General features: G+C 49.0%; 1 protein-coding gene across 1 annotated transcript; it reads right to left on the reverse strand.

Annotated features, from left to right (window-relative positions):
* Positions 1-8888: 8888 nt before the first annotated feature.
* Positions 8889-20044, reverse strand: KLHL35 (kelch like family member 35). The gene is made up of 7 exons (XM_041730446.1): positions 19960-20044; positions 15948-16820; positions 14402-14586; positions 12617-12735; positions 11852-12040; positions 10294-10482; positions 8889-9413 (listed from the first exon to the last, which is right to left on the reverse strand). The coding sequence occupies exons 1-7, from the start codon at positions 19965-19967 to the stop codon at positions 9225-9227; spliced, it is 1752 nt and encodes a 583-aa protein (XP_041586380.1). The 5' UTR covers positions 19968-20044; the 3' UTR covers positions 8889-9224.
* Between the last annotated feature and the right edge of the window lie 1203 nt (positions 20045-21247).

The following is a 21247-nucleotide window of genomic DNA, read 5'->3' on the forward strand; positions in this document are numbered from 1 at the left end:
ACACTTCCCTTTAGAAGTCCATAACCTCTGGCAAAGCTAACGTGTTTACTCTGTTTTAGGGAGTGGAATGTGTATATTCTAGTCCCTAATGTATTAGGAACTAGAGCCTGAATAAAAAATGTAAATGTTCCTTATTTCCCCATTCTTCCCCTCACCTTGAGGTGAGTTTTTCAAGCTGATGAAAGTTTTCTGGGAAGGGCTATGGAGGAGGTGATTTTAGACAGGCTGGTGTTGGGCCTCGTCAGTACTATATGTGTGTAAAGTGAGATTTGAGTGCTCTGGATAAATGATTCTGTGCCCACTCCCAAATCTAATGAAATACAGGCAATAGGGTGTTGTTTTTTTTTTCCAGAGAGAGAGAGAGGCAGAGACCGGGAGAAGCAGGCTCCATGCAGGGAGCCTGGTGTGGGACTCGATCCCGGATCCCCAGGATCACACCCCAGGCTGCAGGCGGCGCCAAACCGCTGAGCCCCAGGCAATAGGGTTTTATTTATCCCTTTTGGGTAAAACTAGTGGCATTTTGCAATTTACTGAAAAGTGTTGGAGCTATGTTGCTTTAATTCTTGTATTTTTGGACTTGTTCAGTTGCGAGGGGATTTTTTTGCTGTGAAAGTAGTTCAGGCTAATAGCATCCAGAATACTGGGTGCTGGTAACAGGTTAAGGCAATCCTGATCATGTAGGGCCTCAGTGTCCAGTACTAGCACAGCCAGTCACAGGTCTTTTTGTATCAAATTATGTAATTGTTTAAATTCTTTACTCAATCTACTTAAAACTGGAAGTTAGGTGTATTGGATTCAGAAGTGCTGTTAATGTCCCACCAGGGGGTGCTGTAGCAGGAAATAAGTATCAAAGTAGTAGCTTGGGGAAGGAAAGTAAAGCTCACTGAATTGCATGCACATGTGGAAAAGTACACGGATTATTGGCATGCGTTTGTAAAGCTGGAGTTAATGTGAATGTACCCTTGGATAGCCATTACTCCAGTAAAGAAAGAGGCTTTGGGGTGTGGGTTTTTTTTTTTTTTTTTTTTTTTTTTTTTTTTTTTTTAACCATTTCAAAAAACGAAAGTAAATGTAGAACTTAGGTAAGCACTCTAACCACAGCCCATCAAGAAATGCAGGTTACTCTGGAGGATGTTAACACCACCAATCCTGGATTAGTTTTTCAGCTCTTTTTCCTTTGTGTCAGTCCCTTTAAAGTTGAAAGTTGACATGTGAATATCTGACTGGCTAGTCCTGTGTGTAATCCAGCTGCCTGAGGTGGGGAGAAAAATAGCTAGCTAGCCCCTTTGATTGTAGAGGTGGGGCCCAGACTTGCACAATGCTCTCTCCTTTACCTCAGTAGGCAAAGTGTTGGTACTGGGCAGCCAAAACTTGTGGGATGGCCCTTGGAACCCACTGGTGAAAATCTGACTGGTTGTAACATGGAAGCAGATGACCTCCTTTCATGGACTTCTCAACAAAAGTTTACTGTCAAGCTCTAAAGAGTTAAGTTCTGGTCATTAGGATTCCTGGCACCATGACAGGCTTCAAGCAGGAGCTGATCAGCTTGTCCATCAGGCAATGAAAGAATAGCTGCTGAGATGTGAGAACTTGGAAAGAGGCCCTGGGTGCAAGCAAGGGCCCCAGACCAATGGACAGCACTGTCCATATGGAGAACCAGAAGTATAGAAGCTGGTGGTTTCAGAGACCATGGGCAGAGGGTTTCTTATGGAGGTTTCCCTCCAGACAGAACCTTCTATTGGCACAGGCTGCTGGAACCTACAGCAGGATGATAATGTGGGGGGGGGGGGGGGGGGCGGTGTCTGCTGCCCACCTCCAGTCAGTCAATCTGGGAGATGAGGCAAAGGTTATGGGAATGTTACAAGCATGGTGGGGTTGAGGATATCATTCTCTGCAGAGTGCTTTAAAAAGGAGACTGGTGGTAGGGAGAAATGGCTTTGCAATCAGACCTGGGTTCAAATGGTGAATCTCCAGTCCTCAGTATCTCACAGGGCTGTTGGAAGTTAAAGATCTTATCAGTACCTGTCTGTAGTGTTTATCATCTAGTGTATTACCGCTGGAGACAACAGCTAAGAGCCCAGGCCTTCCAGTCAGACTCGATTTATTTTTTTGTATTTTTAAAAAAGATTTATTCATGAGAGACAGGCAGAGGAAGAAGCAGGCTCCCTGCAAGGAGCCCAATGCAGGACTCAGTCCTGGACACCCAGGATCACGCCCTGAGCCACCCAGGCATCCCAGACTGGGTTTAAAACCAGGTTCGCAACTTAGGACGAACTTGGGGACCTGAATTCTTGTCTGAGCTGTTTATCTGCCTATGATTTCATAGCACAGTATCTGATCCTCTGTAAATGTTAATGTTACTATTGAGTACTTAAGCATTTCCTCTTGGGACTCATTAATAGCTTAACTTCATGGTATTGGGTTCTCCTCAACTGTAAGGGCCCTGACCATAGAAACAGCTTTCTGCTACTGTTGTGGATTGGGCATCACTGGTCAGGTCTCACTGCCCTATTTTACAGGTGGTGAATTTTGGCTTTTTTTTTTTTTTCCCCCCAGATTTTTATATTTATTCATTCAAGAGAGGCATACAGGCAGAGAAGCAGGCTCCCTGTAGGAAGTCTGATGCAGGACTCAATCCCTGGACCTGATCACAACCTGAGCCAAAGGCAGATGTTCAACCACTGAGCCACCCAGGCTCCCTGAATTTGGCCTTTTACCATGCCATGTTCCACCTAGTGAGAATCCGCATTTTCAACCTCAAAAGATAGTTTTTCTTACCATATTTCTCCCTCAGGAACAGGAGATTTTGATGTTCCTTTATGAAACAAACTACTTCCCTATTGATTAAAACGACATGTATAACTTGATAAGCAGCATGACCGTGGTGAGAATTTAATTGTTAAATGCCCCAAGCTTGTTGGAAACACTTCATTAATCTCAACATCCCTATTCTGGGCCAGTTCCATTACTAACTTTATTTTATAGCAACTTTAACCCACATCCTACATCTTAGGGTAATGTATGAATTCTCTTAGACTTGGAAAATATTTAGAATATTTTAAGATCCCTGCAAACTGGTTTGAGAACAAATAACATGAATCCTGAGGTTGGGAACAACTTACTTGACCCTAAGCCCTTATTTTTACAAAGAGCCACAGTGGCCCTGAGATTCAAATGAGACCAGGCCTCTGCTGCTCAGTCCTATGTTGTATTAGCAGCTCAGTCAGCTAGGTACAGCTGGGCCTTTGTCCGCTGATGGGGAGTGCTGCTAGGATGGGTTCATCCCACCCTCCACCTTCACTGGCTGGCCAGGGATTGCCCCCATGATCAGCGTGCTCCCGCCAGTCCTTTGTGTGGAGAGCCAAAGGAGCCAGACCCTTTGAATCCTAAATTGCTGAGAGGATAGGGCTCCCCTGGCCTTTAAGAATATTTTTACTTTGTAGAGGAGAGGGCGAACACAGACCCAGCAATAGGGCTGCTTTCCCTTCCTTCAGGGACCAGAGGTGATGGATCTTTGCTTACTGGTTTTCCCTCAATATAACAGGAAAAATAGCCATCGCTATTTACCATCTGGTCCAATGACCCCCTACCTTTTATATTTTAAGTCATTTTATAGATAATTTACAGAAGTAAGAATAAAGGGAAAGTGGAAAACCATTTTATAAATTTTACAGGTATTTAAAAATACTGAAGTTTTAGCTAGTAAAGCACCATTCTGAATATACTAAAAACCATTGATTTATATACCCTTCAAATGGGTTGGTTTTATGGGATCTGAAATATATCCGTAAAACTCATTCATATATTCATGAAAATATATATGCATAAATATATATTTATGTATAATGTATACATATGTTTATATAATATATACATAATTCATATATGTATATACATATTTATGTACAATATCTACATAAATATATACACATAGTATATACACACACACACACATATATATGGATTGAAACGGATATCCAGGTGGCTCAGTGGTTGAGTGTCTGCCTTTGGCTCAGGGCGTGATCCCCGAGTCCCACATCAGGCTTCCTTCATGGAGCCTGCTTCTCCCTCTGCCTATGTCTCTGCCTCTCTCTGTCTCATGAATAAATAAAATCTTTAAAAAAAATAGTAAGGAAACAGTAAACACTTTCATATTTTCCTTGCCTGGAAGACATATATACCAAAAAGCACCATCTCTTGAATGCAGATAAATGCTTATTAGCTGCCATGTGTGAAGCTGGAATGTATTCATCTTGTAACTACTGATCTCAGATTTCAAATACATCTCTAGTAGGCTCTAGCTTATTGCTTCTGGGGTTTTTTGTTTAGTTTTACACTCACATCATCAACAATGGAGTATTTTATTATTTTTTTTTTTTAAGATTTTATTTATTCATGAGAGACACAGAGAGAGAGGCAGAGACATAGGCAGAGGGAGAAGCAGGCTCCATGCAGGAAGCCCAACAAGGGACTTGATCCCAGGTCTCCAGGATCACACCCCAGGCTGAAGGTGGTGCTGGGCCACCGGGGCTGCTCCAACAATGGAGTACTGTAAAAATTTTTGATGGCTCATAATGTTGAAGAGAGGACAGTCATATTCTTCCCTCCATAATTTTATTTTTTATTTTCTTAAAGATTTTATTTATTCATGAGACACACAGAGGCAGAGACACAGGCAGAGGGAGAAGCAGGCTCCTTGCTGGAAAGCCCGATGTGGGACTTGATCCCGGGACTCCAGGATCATGTCCTGAGCCGAAGGCAGACGCTCAACTGCTGAGGCACCCAGGCGTCTCTGCTCCATAATTTTAAAATATTTTTGATTTTGGATTTATAAAGAGCAATTTGAATAACCAATCTAATTAATTTTTAAAATACTTACAGCATCTATTTTCCTACATTCACCTTAGTACACAACTGTCTCAGCATGTCTTCACTTACACACTGTAACAAAGTATACCAAGTAAATCTGGGGGTATAGGCATCTTAATAAAAAAATATTGTACAAAACGGGATGGTAGAGGTCTTTGTCAAAAAAATATTGTGCAAATGGAATCCTTTTTGTTGAATGACTTAAAATGCCACATTTTCTTTCACTCACCAATTCTTGAGTTTAAGAAAATTCATCTAGGGAAGATTTTGCTTCTGTGACCAATTTCCCCATCCTCCGAGGCTAGAGTGCTACTGTGTGTCTCTGCGTTCATTTTCTGATATGTTTGTATTAGGTGTGAAAGATCTCTCCATTTTCTTCTCTTTTGTCCTGGGTGGAAAATGAAAAATCCTGAATTCTCAGCCGACGTCTCTAGACTTCTTATATCTATCTTGAAAGATGATATACAGTACTTTAGGGAATACTTAATGAAAACTGAGGAATGATGTGATAGTGATGATGTATTCACTATTCTATCTTTTGGGTAATACTATCATTTTATCATTGCAGTCTTGTTTGGGAATAATTGCTGAGTAACATGAAGTGATTTTTAGGATGATCAAAAAGCAAAGTTTTTCCAAACGTAGGAAAATAAATTCTTCACAGTCTCATAATGTATTTTAAGTTTATTAAAGAATCTAATGAATCCATATGGTGATTGCAAGTTACAATGAGTTTTATTGTCTTTTTTAAAAGGTAAGTAAACTTGTTTTTTAGAAGCCCATTAAGTCATAAAATATCAAGTCTTACAAATATGACTTCTCAAAAACGAAACTCAAAAACTAAATTTGGGTTCAGTGGCTTCTGATGCATATGAAGAGTTAAGTATGTTCTCAGCTGGGGAGAGTATGGCAAACCCAAGTGGCTAAGGGATCATGTACTCAGGACTTGTGGTCTGGCTTCCTGTTGGATAGTGACAGTCCCTCTCATTCAGCAGGCAGCCCAAGGGAGGGTGAAGAGCAGTGGGCTGGGAGCCAGAGAGGCCCTCCATATATGGTCTTGGTTGAACTCACAGTCTTAGGAAATTAGGACATGTGGGTGTGTGACCTTTTGCTTTGTATTGTGTCCCTGTGAGCCTCACCAGGGAGATGAATCACATCTCCCCTTCATCCAACTAGAAGCCCCTAATGGCAGGGACAAAATCCCATCAGACCGGGGCTTCTCTTGGTGGAAATGATATATAGTAGTAGTAGCAGCTCCCCCCACCCCTGTCCCCCATTATCTGTGGTTTCACCTACTCTGATTTCAGTTACCTGAGATTAATTGCATTCTGGAAGCAGACGATAGTCTTGACTTAGGTCAGTAGTAGCCTAAGGATGCATCATGATGTCTAAGTCATTCACCTCACTTCATCTCATCCTGTAGGCATTTTATCATCTTGCATCATCACAAGAAAAAGGGCTAGTACAAAAAGGTATTTTGAGAGCCCACATTCACATAACTCTTATTATAATGTATTATATTTTAATTATTAATTACTTTTAATCTATTGTGCCTAACTTACAAACTTTATTTTTTTTTAACTTTTTAAAAATTTATTTATTCATGAGAGGCACACAGAGAGAGAGGCAGAGACACAGGCAGAGGGAGAAGCAGGCTCCATGCAGGGAGCCCGACACAAGACTCGATCCTAGGTCTCCAGGATCAGGCCCTGGGCTGAAGGCAGCGCTAAACCGCTGAGCCACCCAGACTGCCCACAAACTTTATCCTATGTATGTATGTATAAGAAATCATAGTGTATACAAGGTTTGGTACCATCTGTGGTTTCAGGCATCTGCTGGGATTTATCCCCCACAGATAAGGGAGAACTACTGTATCTTCTATTTCTAAACAACTCATGTGCTATCCTCAACGCTATTTTCTCAGATTAGCAGAGCCTAGTGAGGCTGCATGGAGAGAGCAGGGTTTTGAGATAGCTTGACCCAGAGTGGAATCTTGGCTCTGCCACCACTCACCAGACCAGTGACATTAGTAGACAAATCACATCTCTGGATCTCTAGTTCCTCATTGGTAAGTGGGGCAATAGGTATTATGAAATAGAATCCAGGAAACTTTGCTACAGCATATTGAGTGGGGGAGGGCTCTTGTTCTGGACATGGGGGATACATAAATAAGGCTGACACCTTTCCTGACTCAAGAAGCATTCTATGGGTATGTCAGGGAAGACTAGGGATGTTACATATAAAGGCCTGGCCATATGCCTGGTGATAAAAGAGGGGCAGATAAGGAAGGGACATGAAAGACAAGACAGCTCTGGAATGAGTGGAGGGTGTCAGGTTTGCCCAGGCAGAGAGAGCAGGAAAGGGCACTGGCACTTGGACAAGAGAGCATTAGAGGCATGAATGGTCATTGTTGGAGAAATGGGGTGGTTTGCTTGGCACACAGGAAATGCCCTGCCCAGGTGAGGTGCCCATGTTCTCAAGATCTCTCCCTGAATATTCCCCTACTTTTTCCACTCAGGCTTTAGCTTGGGTGGGCAAGCAATATGGCACTTTTTTTTTTTTTTTTTGCTTTGTCCTGGGTATTATCTGTGGGGTGGGGATAGGCAGGCTCTGAAGGGCTGGGCCTCCACTCTACTCCCCTCCCCTTTACCATTATCATCTGTGTCCAGATGGTCACAGGCTTCCTAATCTGAGATAATCAGAGAATAGCAGCTCAGCTGGGGCCCAAGCCTTTGTGCTGGGCTGTGATGGGCCAGCCCCAGCTGGAGAGACCCCACAGATAGGGCTCTGGGGCTTTGGAAGGCAGGGAGGGGCATGGGGCTGGCCCTGTGCCGGAGGGGATGCAAGGAGCAGATGATAGCTCTTCAAAAAGCAATCTGAGTGCACATAATGGGGAGCCCCAGATGGGACCTGGCCAGCCCCTCCGGGCCTCAGAAACCTAGGCATAGGACCTGAACCTACTGGGTCTCCCTCACAGAATACATATCTTTTGTCCCCTCTCTCCTCTGGGCTCATTCCTCCTCTAGCAGTTTTATGTTGGTGCCTGTAGAGCCTTGCCACCCAGGTGCTTTTGATGGCATGAAGTGGTTTGTGCCCCTTGTTGATATGGGGGATCTCACAGGTCCAGGTGCAGACCCAGGCTGGCTGGGATCTCAGGCCTGGGGCTCTGGTGCCTGCCACCCTGGGCCTGCAGTTTGCTGTGAGCCTTGGCCTCAGGGCTACTCAGGGTCCCACAACTGTTCTTGTCCTATTTTGTTTCTGCTTTCAGAGTCAGGGAGCCCTACCTCGGCCCTGGCTTCTAGCAGTGAGCCTGGTTTGTAATCCCCTTTTTAAAGCTTTATCCCAGGGTCTGAACCCCAGAGCTGGATGGAGTTTCTCCCTTTCTCATGGTTTTATAATTCCAGTTTCCTATGCCTCTTGACTTTTTAGTTGTTTGGCTTTTAATTTTATCTGTCATTGCTAAGTGCCTGAATTGGAAAGGGTGGTTTAGAATGAGAGAAACAACCTGACCAGAAGTGCTTCACAGATTGTAAAGCTTCATGAAATCTTAAGAGTCATGGATGCTGCCACTTACTAGGTATGTGGTCTTGGGAAAATCTCATCTTTTTTTTTTAAAGATTTTTTTTATTTATTCATGAGAGAGTGAGTGAGAGAGGGAGGCAGGCAGGCAGAGACACAGGCAGAGGGAGAAGGAGGCCCCATGCATGACATGGGACTTGATCCTGAGTCTCCAGGATCAGGCCCTGGGCTGAAGGCAGCGCTAAACCGCTGAGCCACCCGGGCTGCCCAAGTCTCCTCATCTTTTAAGGCAGTTCCTTTTCTGTAAAATACAAACATTAATAACTAGCTCGTTAAAAGTCAAAGAACTGCCAGTCATCTCAAATTTAAGGACAGTGATTACCTCTGGGAGGACGGTGGGAAGGAATGGGTTTGGGAATAGAGGTTCCTACAAAGGCATTTGTAATGATCTATTTCTTAAGCTAGATGGTGGAAACACAGATATTTATTTTATTGTAAAACTGTACAAAAATATATATATATATACTTTCTATGCATGAAATATTTCATAATTTTAAAAACATGTCCATACTGCCATTAGGAAGGTAAACAAGGTAACATATGAAGGTGCTTTGTAAAGAGTCAAAGCAGGGAGCAGATATTGGGCATTACTTCTCCAGACAAAGCAGGCTTGAGCTGGAACACAGATCCAACCTTTGAAGGAGGTTTTATTTCTACAAGAAAGGGGGGGCATAAGTTAAGGGGCTATATACATGGAGGTGCCATGAGGAGGACAGTGGTGAGCCTGAATTCCCCCTCCTTTCTCTGCTTCCTGGCTCAGGCTGTTCAAGTCTGAGTCACCTGCCCAGGGTCTGAATGATGGTGATGCAGCCATGGGAGCTGGTGCAGCGCTGTAGGGACGGCTGGGCCTCCACCTGCCCATTGCTGGGGTCAAAGGTGAAGACCTTGTCGGTGCTCTCCCCAAGATCATCCCGCCCACCAAGGATGTGGATCTTCCCATCACACACAGTCACGCCGCAGCTCTCCTGGGAAGACAGAAAGCTAATCAGCTCTGGGGCTCCCTGTGTCCCTAGCCAGACAATAAAACCTGGACACACAGAATATGAGCAGGCAGTCTGGATGACAGAAAGGCAGGAACTAAATGAATCTGAGTTCAAGCTCTGGCTTGACTCTTACTAAATGGCCTTAGGCAAGTCACTTAAGCTCTCTGGGCCTCAGTTTCCTCACCTGCAAAGTAAGAATAATAATAGTACCTTCTTCCTAAGGTTACCTTAACAGTTAATGGGGTTAAGCATTTCATAGTGCCAAGAAGATAGTAAGCACTCCAGTAAGTGACAACAATCACCAGGACCACCACTGCTGCGCTGAGATCTCAGACTCAGAGAAGCCAAAAATCTCAAGCTTTTAGAATCACTGAAGGTCAGAACTGGCAGGGACCACCAATCTATGTAGTCTCTTTGGACTTTCAGGGATGGGGACAAGTGGGGGCCAGAAGATCCAGGGCCTGGACTTCCCTGGTCTGATTTACTAGGGCAGGGGAACTTAACCAAGTCCCTTCTCCATCCTGGACTCCCCATAACAGACTACTGGTTGTGGCCTTCTGTGCAGACAGAAGAGACTGCAGGGTCATTTAGATCAAGACTCATTCAAAGCTGAAGACTTGGGACTGGGCTTCCATGCTTTGGTTTAATTGGTGGCCTTGGGTGAAGCCTCAGTCTAAGGCTGGTCTCATCTGTGGAAAACAAGGCTGATTATCATAGAACAAAGCTAAGGAACGATGTATAATTGCTGAGCACGGAGTCAGAGATAAGACTCAGAACCTCTGAGATCCATATCCTTAGACATGGGACTTTGCTCTCCCAAATGGAAACAGTACTAAGGCTGTGCCCTGGAGCCTCTACTTACCACAGGGCTGGGGAGGACAGCTGCCTCCCCCCAGACATCTGTGCCAGGATCATAGGTGAAGATTTTGCTCATAAGGCCCCCCACCACATAGATGATGCCCTCAAGGGAGACAGCCTCGAGACACCGCTGTGAGAAAGGTGCTGGTGATCGCAGACTCCACTGGTCCTCCTTGGGGTCAAAGCACTGCACCTGAGGGGCAGGAGAAGGGACTGTGGTGAAGCTTCACCCTCCAACTGCCCTGCTGCCCACATCCTTCCATCTCTCCAGCAGGGGGACTCATTTGACACAATTATTTGCCTGTGTCCACCAGGCCTCAGCTAGCATCTGGTGGTGGGGGGGTGGTAGAGGACACCCACCATCCCTGCCCTCAAGTGTGCTCAGTCTGGCTCCACGCTGTAGCCCCAGCCCTGGACTCCCTTTGTCCAAAGCCTCATATTTCAAGGTCCAGGAAAGATCTGCATCTCAGAAAATAGAAGTACCATCTGCATTAGTGCTATAGAAGGTTCTTAGAGAGCAGGTACCCCAAAGAGATGCATTTCTTGTTGCATACATAGTCACTTTCCCCCACTGTCCTGCGGTGCTCTGAGCTCATGACAAGATATCAGCTTGGGTGCCTTGCAGCCCCGTTCGTACAGCTGTCTACAGGCTTCTGAGGCCCACCACTGTTTATAACACCTTCCAGAGTTTCTGAGAGCTTATACTACTTGCATGTTCACTTTGACTCTGTTTCCTCGACTGTTGCCTTGGAGACTCCTGGAATGGCCTATAAGGAACCAGTGCTGCACAAGAAGGTACTAAAGGACAGTTCTCCCAGCCAGCCCCAGGAAGGTGTGTGTAGGGGTGGATGAGTTGGAATATGGAGGGGTGAGGGATCCTAGTTCTGGAAAGATTCAGATCCTGGACTACAGACTTGTGAGGCCAGCAGGGGAGGGAGGAAGCTGCTATGAAGATGATTAATTTTTATTCACAGAAAGCCAAAAATGTCCAGCAACAGAAATTTTGGTGGATAGACTATGGGTCACCCACCCTGTGGACTATTCCACATTGAAACGATGGCTGTGAGGAGTTTCTAAGCATGGGGAAAGTGCTTACATTTAAATGAGAATAAAAAGAAGAATGCAGAATTTTACTAACAAAAAAACACAAAGCTAAAACAGAAGCACAAAAGTAGATTCAAAAGAAGCCTGGAAAGCAATGCACCAAAATATTAATAGTAATTATCCTTTGGGGGTGGAATCATGGGTAATTTTTTTGTTGTCATTTCTGTTTTCTAAATTTTCAATAATGTGTGGGTGTTTTTTTATTTCTTTGGAGGAAAAACATTTTTAGTTATTCCACCCTTGCCCTCAGTTAATTTTTAAAATCTATGAGAGCCATATGGCACCAGCTCAAATATTCGGGTTCAGACCCACTGTGGGACCTTGAGGTCATCCTCCCTTCCTTGCTGAAAGGCAGTCACTCTTCAAGGCTGTGGAGAGTGAGAAAATGGATGAGGATTGAAGTTTACCAGCTCTGCTCTGGGCACCAGCAGGCCTCCAGTACCCCAATCCGTGCCCACCTTGTTTGTGCTGACGCCGTCCTGCCCAGCGCCCCCAATCACGTAGATCCGGCCCGCGCAGGACACCACCGCTGCCGAGCTCACGGCCTCGGGGAGCGGCGCAGCGGCCACCCAGGTGTTGGAGAAGGGGTCGTAGCGTTCTACGCTGCGCAGGCGCCGAAGGCCATCAAAGCCGCCCACCGCGAACAGCTGCAGGTGAGGACAAGCAAGGGTGGGATGCAGGTGGAAGCCTCCGCTCTGTGCGGAGAGACTACCTCCAGACCCGCACGGGGCGCATCCCAACACCGCCAGCACCTGGCCGGCCTCCCTCAGCAGCTTTCCTCTAACAACTGGGGTTAATGATACCGGTCTCTGGGACGGGTATTAGCCCTGTCAAATACCTGGCACCAAGCTGATGCTTAATCATAACATCTGGTAATTTATTGAGGGTTTACCCACCTTACTTCAGTAATCCTAGGACATTCCTTTTTCTTTTCTGAAATTGGGATGTAGCTTACAAAGATAATTAGTTTTAATTGGAAGACTCAAAATTCAAACCTAGTCTGGCCCCAGAACCCATGCTTTTGACCCGTGATCACTAGGCTGTACAACTATAGCCATTAGTTTGTATTACCATTAGCATTATTATGTAACTTCGGGCCAGTATCTTTCCTTTTTGGTGTTTAAGATTCCTTCTTTCAAAGAGACTGTCCTATAGGACCTTCCCCCCAGAAGTCCACTGTCTGTACCTTGGGCCACAGGGCAGCAGCTTTTGTGTGTCCCTACCTGTCCCTGCATGACTGCCATCTTGTGCCTCCACCTGCCCTTGAGCAGTGAGGCCACCTTGATCCAGGTGTGCAGAGGAGTACTAAACATCCACACATCACGGCTGTTGATATGGCCTCCTAAGGAAAGAGAAGCAGCTGTTGACCCCAGGCCCTCTTGGGATCAACAGCACCACTAAAGACCTTGAAACAAGGGCCTCCAGATCCAAAGAAGAGTTAAGGGTAGATGATGGAAAGGACTCCCCCCACCCCAACCCTTATGGATGTGAGACTCCTACCCAGTGACCTGGACATGTGCTTTGAATGAATGGTGGGAAGGTGTGAGGACAAAAGGGCAGGGAGTTTTGAAGGGAGAGGCCTGAGAGATTTGGGGAGAAGGAGCTGATCTTCAGTGGGTGCCTTATGGTGGTATGCCAGGATCTGTACTCAGGGAGTAAAAGAGGGGGGTACTTAGAACTCAACTGGAGATAAGAGTGCAAAGTGTGCCCAAGACAAGCATCAGGGATGTGCTGGGGACAGAGCGGAAAGCACAGCCACCTGGGCTGGGGTGGGAAGAGGTAGAGAGTGACTCAGTAACCCTGCCTTATTTCTGCCCTTACCTTCATTATGTCATGTCTGTTCTCATCACTCCAGGTGGTGTTAGGATTATTGTACCCACTTTACAGATAGGAAACTGAGATGTGGCTTAGAGACCACGAATGCCCTGCTGAAAGCCACATGGCCTTTCACTCTAGATCAATGACCAGAGCCAGAACTTCTAGTCTCCCAAGCTGAGGATCAGTATGCCTTATGGGGCTAGGCGCCTTGGAATGCAAACTGCAGACTCTTCTTCCCCATTCTTCTTGGTTACTGACCAGGGACTCCTCTCTCAGGAGCAGCCTTTCCAGGGACAACCCTGACTACATCCCTCAGCCTGAGCCCATGAGTCAAGCTCCAGCTTTGTTTTATAGACCTTGCCTTTGTGCATTCCCAGCAGAGGCCCTACCTGCTGCTCACAGGCCATCAGTAGCCTTGGATAAGATGTCCAGTAATAAAGTGTGGCCTGGATGGACCTTGAGATCTTTCTGGCTCATTCTTCTGTTGTCTTTCTCAAACACCCATACCCCTCCCTACGAGTGCAGTCTACCTAAGCCTGGAGTCAAAGCCTCCCTGATCTGACTCAACTCCCTTTCCTGCCTCATCTACAATACTTCCCCTCCTCTCCCAGACACACTCAGCACTCTGGAGACCCAAGTGCCTGGGGTTCCTTTCTGCACATTCTTGCCTTCATGCCTTTGGCTATGCTGTTCCCTCCAGATTTTCAAGGTCCAGCTGAAAAGTCTGGTGACAAAGTGAAGTCTGTCTCCCCCCTCTCCAGGGGAGTAGGGACTATTTTATTCTCTCTCTGGGGCCTGAATCTCAGAGAGGGCACAATCCATTGGTATCACACCAATTTGTGTTCCTTCTAGATTTACCATTTTTGAGATAATGGGAAAATTCTTAACCTCCCTGTAAAATGGAGTTGTAAGGGAAATTGAGTAACTAACGAAAGCTGTGTAGCATAATGTTCTGCAGAGAATTGGCTAAACAAAAAGAAGTGGTTAATAATAATACAAATTGAAGTGGACATTGCTGATGAAGGTCGGAGTCATTCCAGTGACTGGCCCTGGAGGACTATGTACCACTTCAGCCAGTAACTGTAGGTTATTGGGGGGAAATCCCATCCCTATCTCGTGGTTGGAGAGAAAAACAAAGGGAGTGGCATGAGAGAGGCAAAGAACCAATCCCCACTGCGCCCTATCCTCACCCGAGACATAGACATCATTGCGGAGAGCACAGGCAGCAAACTCTGAGCGTGTGTAGCCTGGAAGGCTGGGCAGTGGGGTCCAGCGCTGGCTCTCTGGATGGTAGGCATCAGTGAAGGGCAGCTTCAGAAGCCCCTTGCGGTCGCAACCACCGATGACCACGATCACTTCAGCTAGCTCCATGAATCTGGCGTGGGAATAAGCCCAATGCCCGCTGACCCACACCCAGGTTTTGGCATCTCACATCCTCTTGTTGACCACACTGTACCATCCTGCTGCCCTTCTATGCCCTCATGCTCTTTCACACTCTCTGCCGCCCAATCTCATGCTGGACTCTGCCACTTTCAACCTCCTTTCCTAGTATTGATGGGAAGAGAGTCACCAATCCTTAACCCCAATCTACTGACCTCTAAATTATAGGAAAAGGATCTTTACAGAGCCCTTACCTAGGAAAGTCACCTCGTTTAATCCTTATGATAGTTTTATTAGGCAAGGATTACTATTCCTTTTGCAGAGAAGGAAACTGAGGCTCACTGACTTTGGCTTGCCAGAAGTCATGGAGCCAATTAAGTGAGACAGCTGGAATTCAAGTCTAGTTTGGCTGCCACTAACCCATTCTGTTTACCTTTTTCTTCCCTTCATCCCTGTTAATTCCGCTGCCTCCCTCCTACTGTAACCATTTCCTAAACCCATTCCCTAATCACTGACTCCATTGGACCAGGATACACACCCTTTCAGCAAAACATTCTCCCCTCCCACTAGCCAACCCCTCAGGCTCTGACCCCACCAGAATTTCCAAACCAAGCCACCTGGCCTCCTATCTAATTCCTTTGACAAATACTGAGCAGCTTCTTTGTACCTCGTCCTGGGCTTACTGCTGGAGACACAGTGTAGTAAGAGAGAGGCATCCTGTCTTCTGTCCCTGGGAGGGTGACAGACCGTCTTGGGCTATTCCACCCTAAGTCTCTTGGTCTGGCATTCCAGGGGTGGGAGAGTAGCCCTCTTTCATTTTTTTTTTTCCAGGCCCTATTTATGTCCCTTACAGAACTGAGCTTTCGGAGGATAAAAGCTGTTTCCAGTTACTCCCCACGTCAGGGCACCCAACACAAAGCCTGCACAGAAGCAGTACTCCGAATTACGGATGGATGGGCAGGAGAAAGAATGTGTACAAGCTGTGAGATCCCTGCCTCTTCCCCCACTGGACTGTCAATTCTTTAAGGATAGAATTCTCCACACCGAGCCCGTGAAATGTGTCCTGAATGAACGACCGAATCTCATTTCAGAGGCCCGATTAAGTGACTGCATTAAAGGATGCCATAGGGGGCAGCCCAGGTGGCTCAGCGGTTTAGCGCCGCCTTCAGCCCAGGGTCTGATCCTGGAGACCCGGGATCGAGTCCCACGTCGGGCTTCCTGCGTGGAGCCTGCTTCTCCCTCTGCCCGTGTCTCTGCCTCTCTCTGTCCTGAATTAAAAAAACTTTCTCAAATTAAAACAAAGGAAGCCACAGGGCCGGGATGAGGGCGGGTGGGGGGTGGGGGCTGCGGCCGTACCTCCGCGGCCGGGCCTGCAGCGCGCCCGCCTCGCGGCCCAGGATGAAGCAGGCGCGGGCCTGCAGCAGCAGCGGGCGGCACTCGCGGCTGGCCTGCAGCAGCTCGTCGGCCTCCACCTTCTCCAGGAAGTAGGCGGGCGCCAGCAGGGGCAGGCGCACGTGCTCCAGCAGGCGCCTCAGCTGCCCGCGGCGGGCCGGCGCGTCGTGGCGCACCCAGCGCATGGCCGCCTCGAACACCGCCTCCTCGCGCGCCACGCCCAGCGCCGGGTCGGCCAGCAGCGCCGCCACCTCGTCGGGCGCCAGCTCCAGGAAGTCGGCGTGGCGCGCCACCTCGACGAAGGCCTGGCGCAGCACGCGGCCGCAGCGCTCGGCCAGCGAGGCGAGCGAGAAGGCGGCGGCCACGCGGCGCAGCGCCAGGCTGTTGGCCGCGCGCAGGCGGCCCTCGAGGAAGCGGGCGCAGGCCTCGCGCAGGCCCGCCACGCCCAGCCGCTCGGCCAGCGCCAGCACGGCCGCCGCCTCGTCCTCGGCGCGCAGGCGCACGCCGGCGCCGTACACGTAGTCGAGCACCACGGCCAGCGCCGCCGCCGCCGCGCCGGGCGCCGCCTCCGAGGCCACGGGCGCCACGGGCACCACGGCCAGGCCGTGCTCCGGGCGCCCGGCCGCGAACAGGCTGCGGAAGTAGGCGCTGCCCGCGCTGAGCGCCGCGCGGTGGCAGGGGAAGTCGCGGCCGCCGGCGCGCAGCACCACGTCGGTGAGGGTGCCGCTCCGCCGGTACGCGTTCAGGGTCTGCAGGACGCGCTGCGCGTGGCAGGACGCCGCGCACGGCGCCGGGGCGCCCGCCTCCAACTCCTCCGGCGCTGGGCCCTCCAGCATCCTGTCAGGTAAAGGACACAGACAGCGTCGGAAACCCACCTGGTTGGGGCGCGCCAGGGGGCAGGAGGCCCCTCATCCGTCCGCTCCGTGGTCGTTCCCGTTCACTCAGGCGGGCATGCGTGAATAAACGCGTGTGCTGCTCTCCCTTGCGTCCCTCCATCCAGAATCATCCAGAATCCCAATGGCCTCAGTGCTCTGGTGCCTGCCTTCCTGAGGGGCTAGGCCCTGCCTTAGCTGCCACCACCTTACCCTCTTCAGCCATATTGCTCGTTCTGTTCTTCAAACTCCTAAAAATTTTCCTTATCGATATCAGCGGAAGACAGATGGCAGGCTCTCGAATGGGGGTAATTTGAGGATAGTCTAATAAGGAAACGATTTACAAACACAGCGTTTAGGGCCTCTCACAAGGGATAAAGCAAGGCCTGTGGCTGCCAGCGGCGGGGAGTCTTTATCTCTCCCAAGATCTGGAACCTGCACGAAATATCTATAGGAAGGCTCCCCTTCCTGACAGGAGCTATCGAAGGGATTCAGGCTACCCTAGAAATACCCAGTGTGGTGTGGGGAGGTATAACTGGGCTCCCTCTTGCCACACCATCTTGTCTCCTGATGTCCTGTAGGTGCTCCCCACTGACCAAATCCTGATGATTGATTGATACTTTATTTATTTGAGAGAGTGCGTGTGCATGTGCAGGAGAGGTGTGTGTGTGGGGGGACAGACGGAGAAGGAAAAGCAGACTCCCTCCCTGCTGAGCGTGGAGCCCGAAACCAGGCTCCATCCCAGGACCCCGAGATCATGACCCAAGCTGAAGTCAGATGCTTAATGATCAAGCCACCCAGGTGCCCTCTGATGATTCTGTTTAACAGCCGCTTCTCCCACAGTAGGTGCTCAAAATTTTTTAAAGATTTATTTATTTATTTATTCTTAGAGACACACACACACACACACAGAGACAGAGAGGGGGGGGGGGGGTCAAAGACACAGGCAGAGGGAGAAGCAAGCTCCGTGCAGGAAGCCTGACGTGGGACTGGATCCCGGGTCTTCAGGATTACGCCCTGGGCTGCAGGCGGCGCTAAACCGCTGTGGCGCTAAACCGCTGCGCCACCGGGGCTGCCCAGTAGGTGCTCAATTAATATCTGTTTAAAGTTGCGTGAATGTATTAAGCTAGCTTGTATTTAGAGCCTTTTCTGTGCCAGGCAGTGAGCAGCACAGTCATAGATAGACCTGCCCTCCTGGATCTCACAGCTTGTTGGGGGTCCCGTGGTGGGAGGCGTGGCCACCACAGAAGGAGCACCAAACACAGTTGGAGGGGAGTCAGGGGAGGTGTCCCTGAGGAGAGATCTTCACAGTGAGAAGCAGAGGGGGAATTAGCCAGGCAAGAGGAAGGGACTTGTTCAGGGGTGATGTCTCCATTTAGAGAACAATCTTTGCTAAGGCCCAAAGGGTAGGAGGGCAGGAGGCTAGAGCCCAGAGCCCAGGTGGAGAGGGAAGTTAGCCCTCTCTCTAGTGAGTTCTGTCAGTGTTCTCGTGGAAGCACTGTGGGGAAATAGAGCTGTCTCTGAGGACTGATCCGGGTTCTAGGCCTGCCTCTGTCACTGACTCACTAAGTGAGCTGTGCAAATCACTTCCCTTCAGTTTCCTCCCCTGAAGTGGGATCTTAATGCCTACCTTACAGGATTGTTGCAGTGTTGTGATTATTAAGTGGTATATGAAAACTGCTAGGTAGGGGCACCTGGATGGCTCAGTTGAGCATCTGCCTTCAGCTCAGGTCATGATCCCGGGGTCCTGGGATCGAGTCCCACATCAGGCTCCCCTCAGCAAGCCTGCTTCTCCCTCTGCTTGTGTTTCTGCCTCTCTCTGTGTCTCTGTGTTTCTCATGGAAAAATAAATAAAATCTTTTAAAAAAAAAGTGCTAGCTAGGTACGTAGTATAGACTCAGCTAATGTTTCTTTACATGTTTTTACTCAAGAGGAAGGGAGCACACCAGGTGTGCTAGCAGATTTTATGTGCATAGTTTCCTTTAATCCTCACAACCCTGAGCATTTCTTTAGATGTCCTGCCCTCCTTTAAGTTTGTTGTAAGGAAACTAGCACTCAGGAAACCTGCCCTTCAGAGGTTCCTCTGAGTGTCAGAGGAGGGGTGTTTTTGAAAGCACTCTACAGACTGAGGGTCGGTACTGGGTTGGTTGTGACTCAGTCATTATGAACATGCAGTGTCTGCTTGCACACCTCCAGTGACAGAGAGCTCACTTCTTTATGTGGCAACTTACTTTAGGGGAGCAGGAGTCTGTCCTCAACCTCTTGCCTCTCCCTCCATGCTCTTGGTCCCACGTACTCTGCCTCCTCTGAGACTGCTTTGCCCAGAGGTCAGATCTTGCCCAGTGTTAGTCTGGCTTTCACTGCTCATGCCTCGGTCATCCTGGGTAGTGGATCCTCATCTCAGGCCACAGAAATGACCTCCCTGGTGGGCAGCGTCCCAGGAAGCACACCCAAGTAGAGGGGCTGGGCTCTGAAACCACCTGGCTCCATACCCTGCATGCTTAGCCGCTTGCCAGGGTGAGGGCACGTCCTAAGGAGCAGCCCAGGATCAGCAGAGGGAAGTGAGAGAGGTCATTGGAACATGCTGCCCCCATTCCATTCTCTGCTGGCTGCTTGCTAAGAAATTAGCCACCCTCTGAGCTGAGATCCAGGAGGGCAGGTCTCTTCTGGGTATGAAGGGGCTTGCTTTCTGCAGCACAAGGGGCTGCCTGGGTGGAGAGGAGTCCCTTCCCAGGAATTGCACCACTACTTTTTCATTCTTTCTACTGCTGTCTACTGTGACAGGCACTGTGGTCACACTGGGACATCAGACTCTGTTTCCACCCTGGAGGTTCCCGGGCTGGGGGCCGGAGGACCCAGTTGCAACGTGGAAGGTAGGGATTCCCAGGCAGGGCTCGGTTGAACATTCTCCTGTCCCAGCTAAGAATCTAGGTACCTCCAGCCAAGAGTCCTGATGCAGACTAAAGGATCCAGCTCCTAGAAGTTGACATGCCACCCTGTTTCTTGTGCACACCCATAGCCACTCACACAAACACACAGACTTGGAGACACCACACAGCCCTGCTGGTTGAGGGGCTAAGTCCCTGGATGTTCCTGGCACTTACCTGGCCATGCCCTCACCCAGGTGCTCTGCAGCTACTGCTCTCGTACTGACCACTCCCGTCTGTCCTCCTGCTGCACCCTTGGCAGTCCAGGCTCCAGTGTCCTTGCCGCTCTGCCTGGACTCCTGCTCCGACTCAGCTGCAGGAGGACAAAGGGGCTGGACGCCAGGGGGGAGGGGAGAGGAGGGGGGGGAAGGGGAGGAGGGACGCTGGGCTTTTGTTCCATTCTTGGACCAGCCCTAGGAGGGAGGGAAGGAAGGAGGCGGGAGTAAGCATGGCCTTGACTGTGCATGTATCTCAGGGATCCTTGTATCTGGTTTGGGGGTGATCTGGTGCTGGGTGTGCCCCTGAATAAATGCATGGATGTGAAGGTGTAGGGGTGCTGCCCTAAGGAGTCAGGCTGTAATTGGGTGGTTGTGAGGGTACAGGTGTTCAGGGTACCTGTATATGAGCGTGCGAGTGCACTGTCCCTGACTATGTAGCATTGGGGTGGGTGTGATCATGTAGTTGTAGGTGTGGCGAAGACTGTGGCTCTATATTTAGAGGTTTCAGTTTCCCTCCTATCTGTGTGACTGCCTATCTGTGTTCCTGTTTGACAGCAGACATTGGCATCATAGGACTTCATGTGTCTGGTTGTCTGTCTGATATGTCCCTCTTTGTGTCTCTGTGATTGTTTCTGTGTTTGACATGGGTCTGTCCGTGCATGACAGGGAGCTGTGTCTTGTGGACCACATATGTCCTATGTCTGTGGCCTGGTATGAGTTGAGCTGTTTTTCAGCAATGTACCTGCCTTGGAGGGGACTCCGTGAGGTGGGGTGTGGTGGTATTGAGCAGGCCTGGTTAGGGTAGTTGAGAGGGAGGCATCCCTGGGCCAGCCTGGCCTCCTGGAGCCAGAGGAGGCAACCACATAGGCTGGTCCCAGATCGTTTGCTGCCTCCACACAGGGCCAGAGGGCCTAGTGTTTGAGAGGCAAGTTAGGAGATTTGCCTTCATGGAAGAGGACAGCCATTGGGAGGAGGTTGCTCTGACAAAAACCCAGACTGGCCCAGGGCACTTGGGGTCAGGTTCTGGAACTGCCATGACTTACCATGCAGCCCTAGGCAGATCACTGCCCATCCCTTGGCCCAGCTCTTCATCTTGGCAATAGGGGTTGCTCTCAGTTCCTGCTGTGCCTTATCTCATTGGGTTGCTGTGACACTCAGGAGGAGGCTTGTAAGTGAAAGCCACGTGCCACATGGAGTCAGTGAGGCTGGGGTGCTAGAGTAATGTGAACCGGCCTGCTCAGGCAGGC

Source organism: Vulpes lagopus, chromosome 15, assembly GCF_018345385.1.
Source record: "Vulpes lagopus strain Blue_001 chromosome 15, ASM1834538v1, whole genome shotgun sequence".
Classification (NCBI taxonomy): Eukaryota; Metazoa; Chordata; class Mammalia; order Carnivora; family Canidae; genus Vulpes; species Vulpes lagopus.

Bases quoted from the DNA above. Each gene is read 5' to 3' on its own strand.
- KLHL35 (XM_041730446.1), bottom strand. The intron at 12,041-12,616 runs GTAGGGACACAC...CCTCACCTGCAG, and splicing joins TGGCAGTCATGCAGGGACAG to CTGTTCGCGGTGGGCGGCTT. The intron at 10,483-11,851 runs GTGGGCACGGAT...CCTGCCCCTCAG, and splicing joins ACGGCGTCAGCACAAACAAG to GTGCAGTGCTTTGACCCCAA.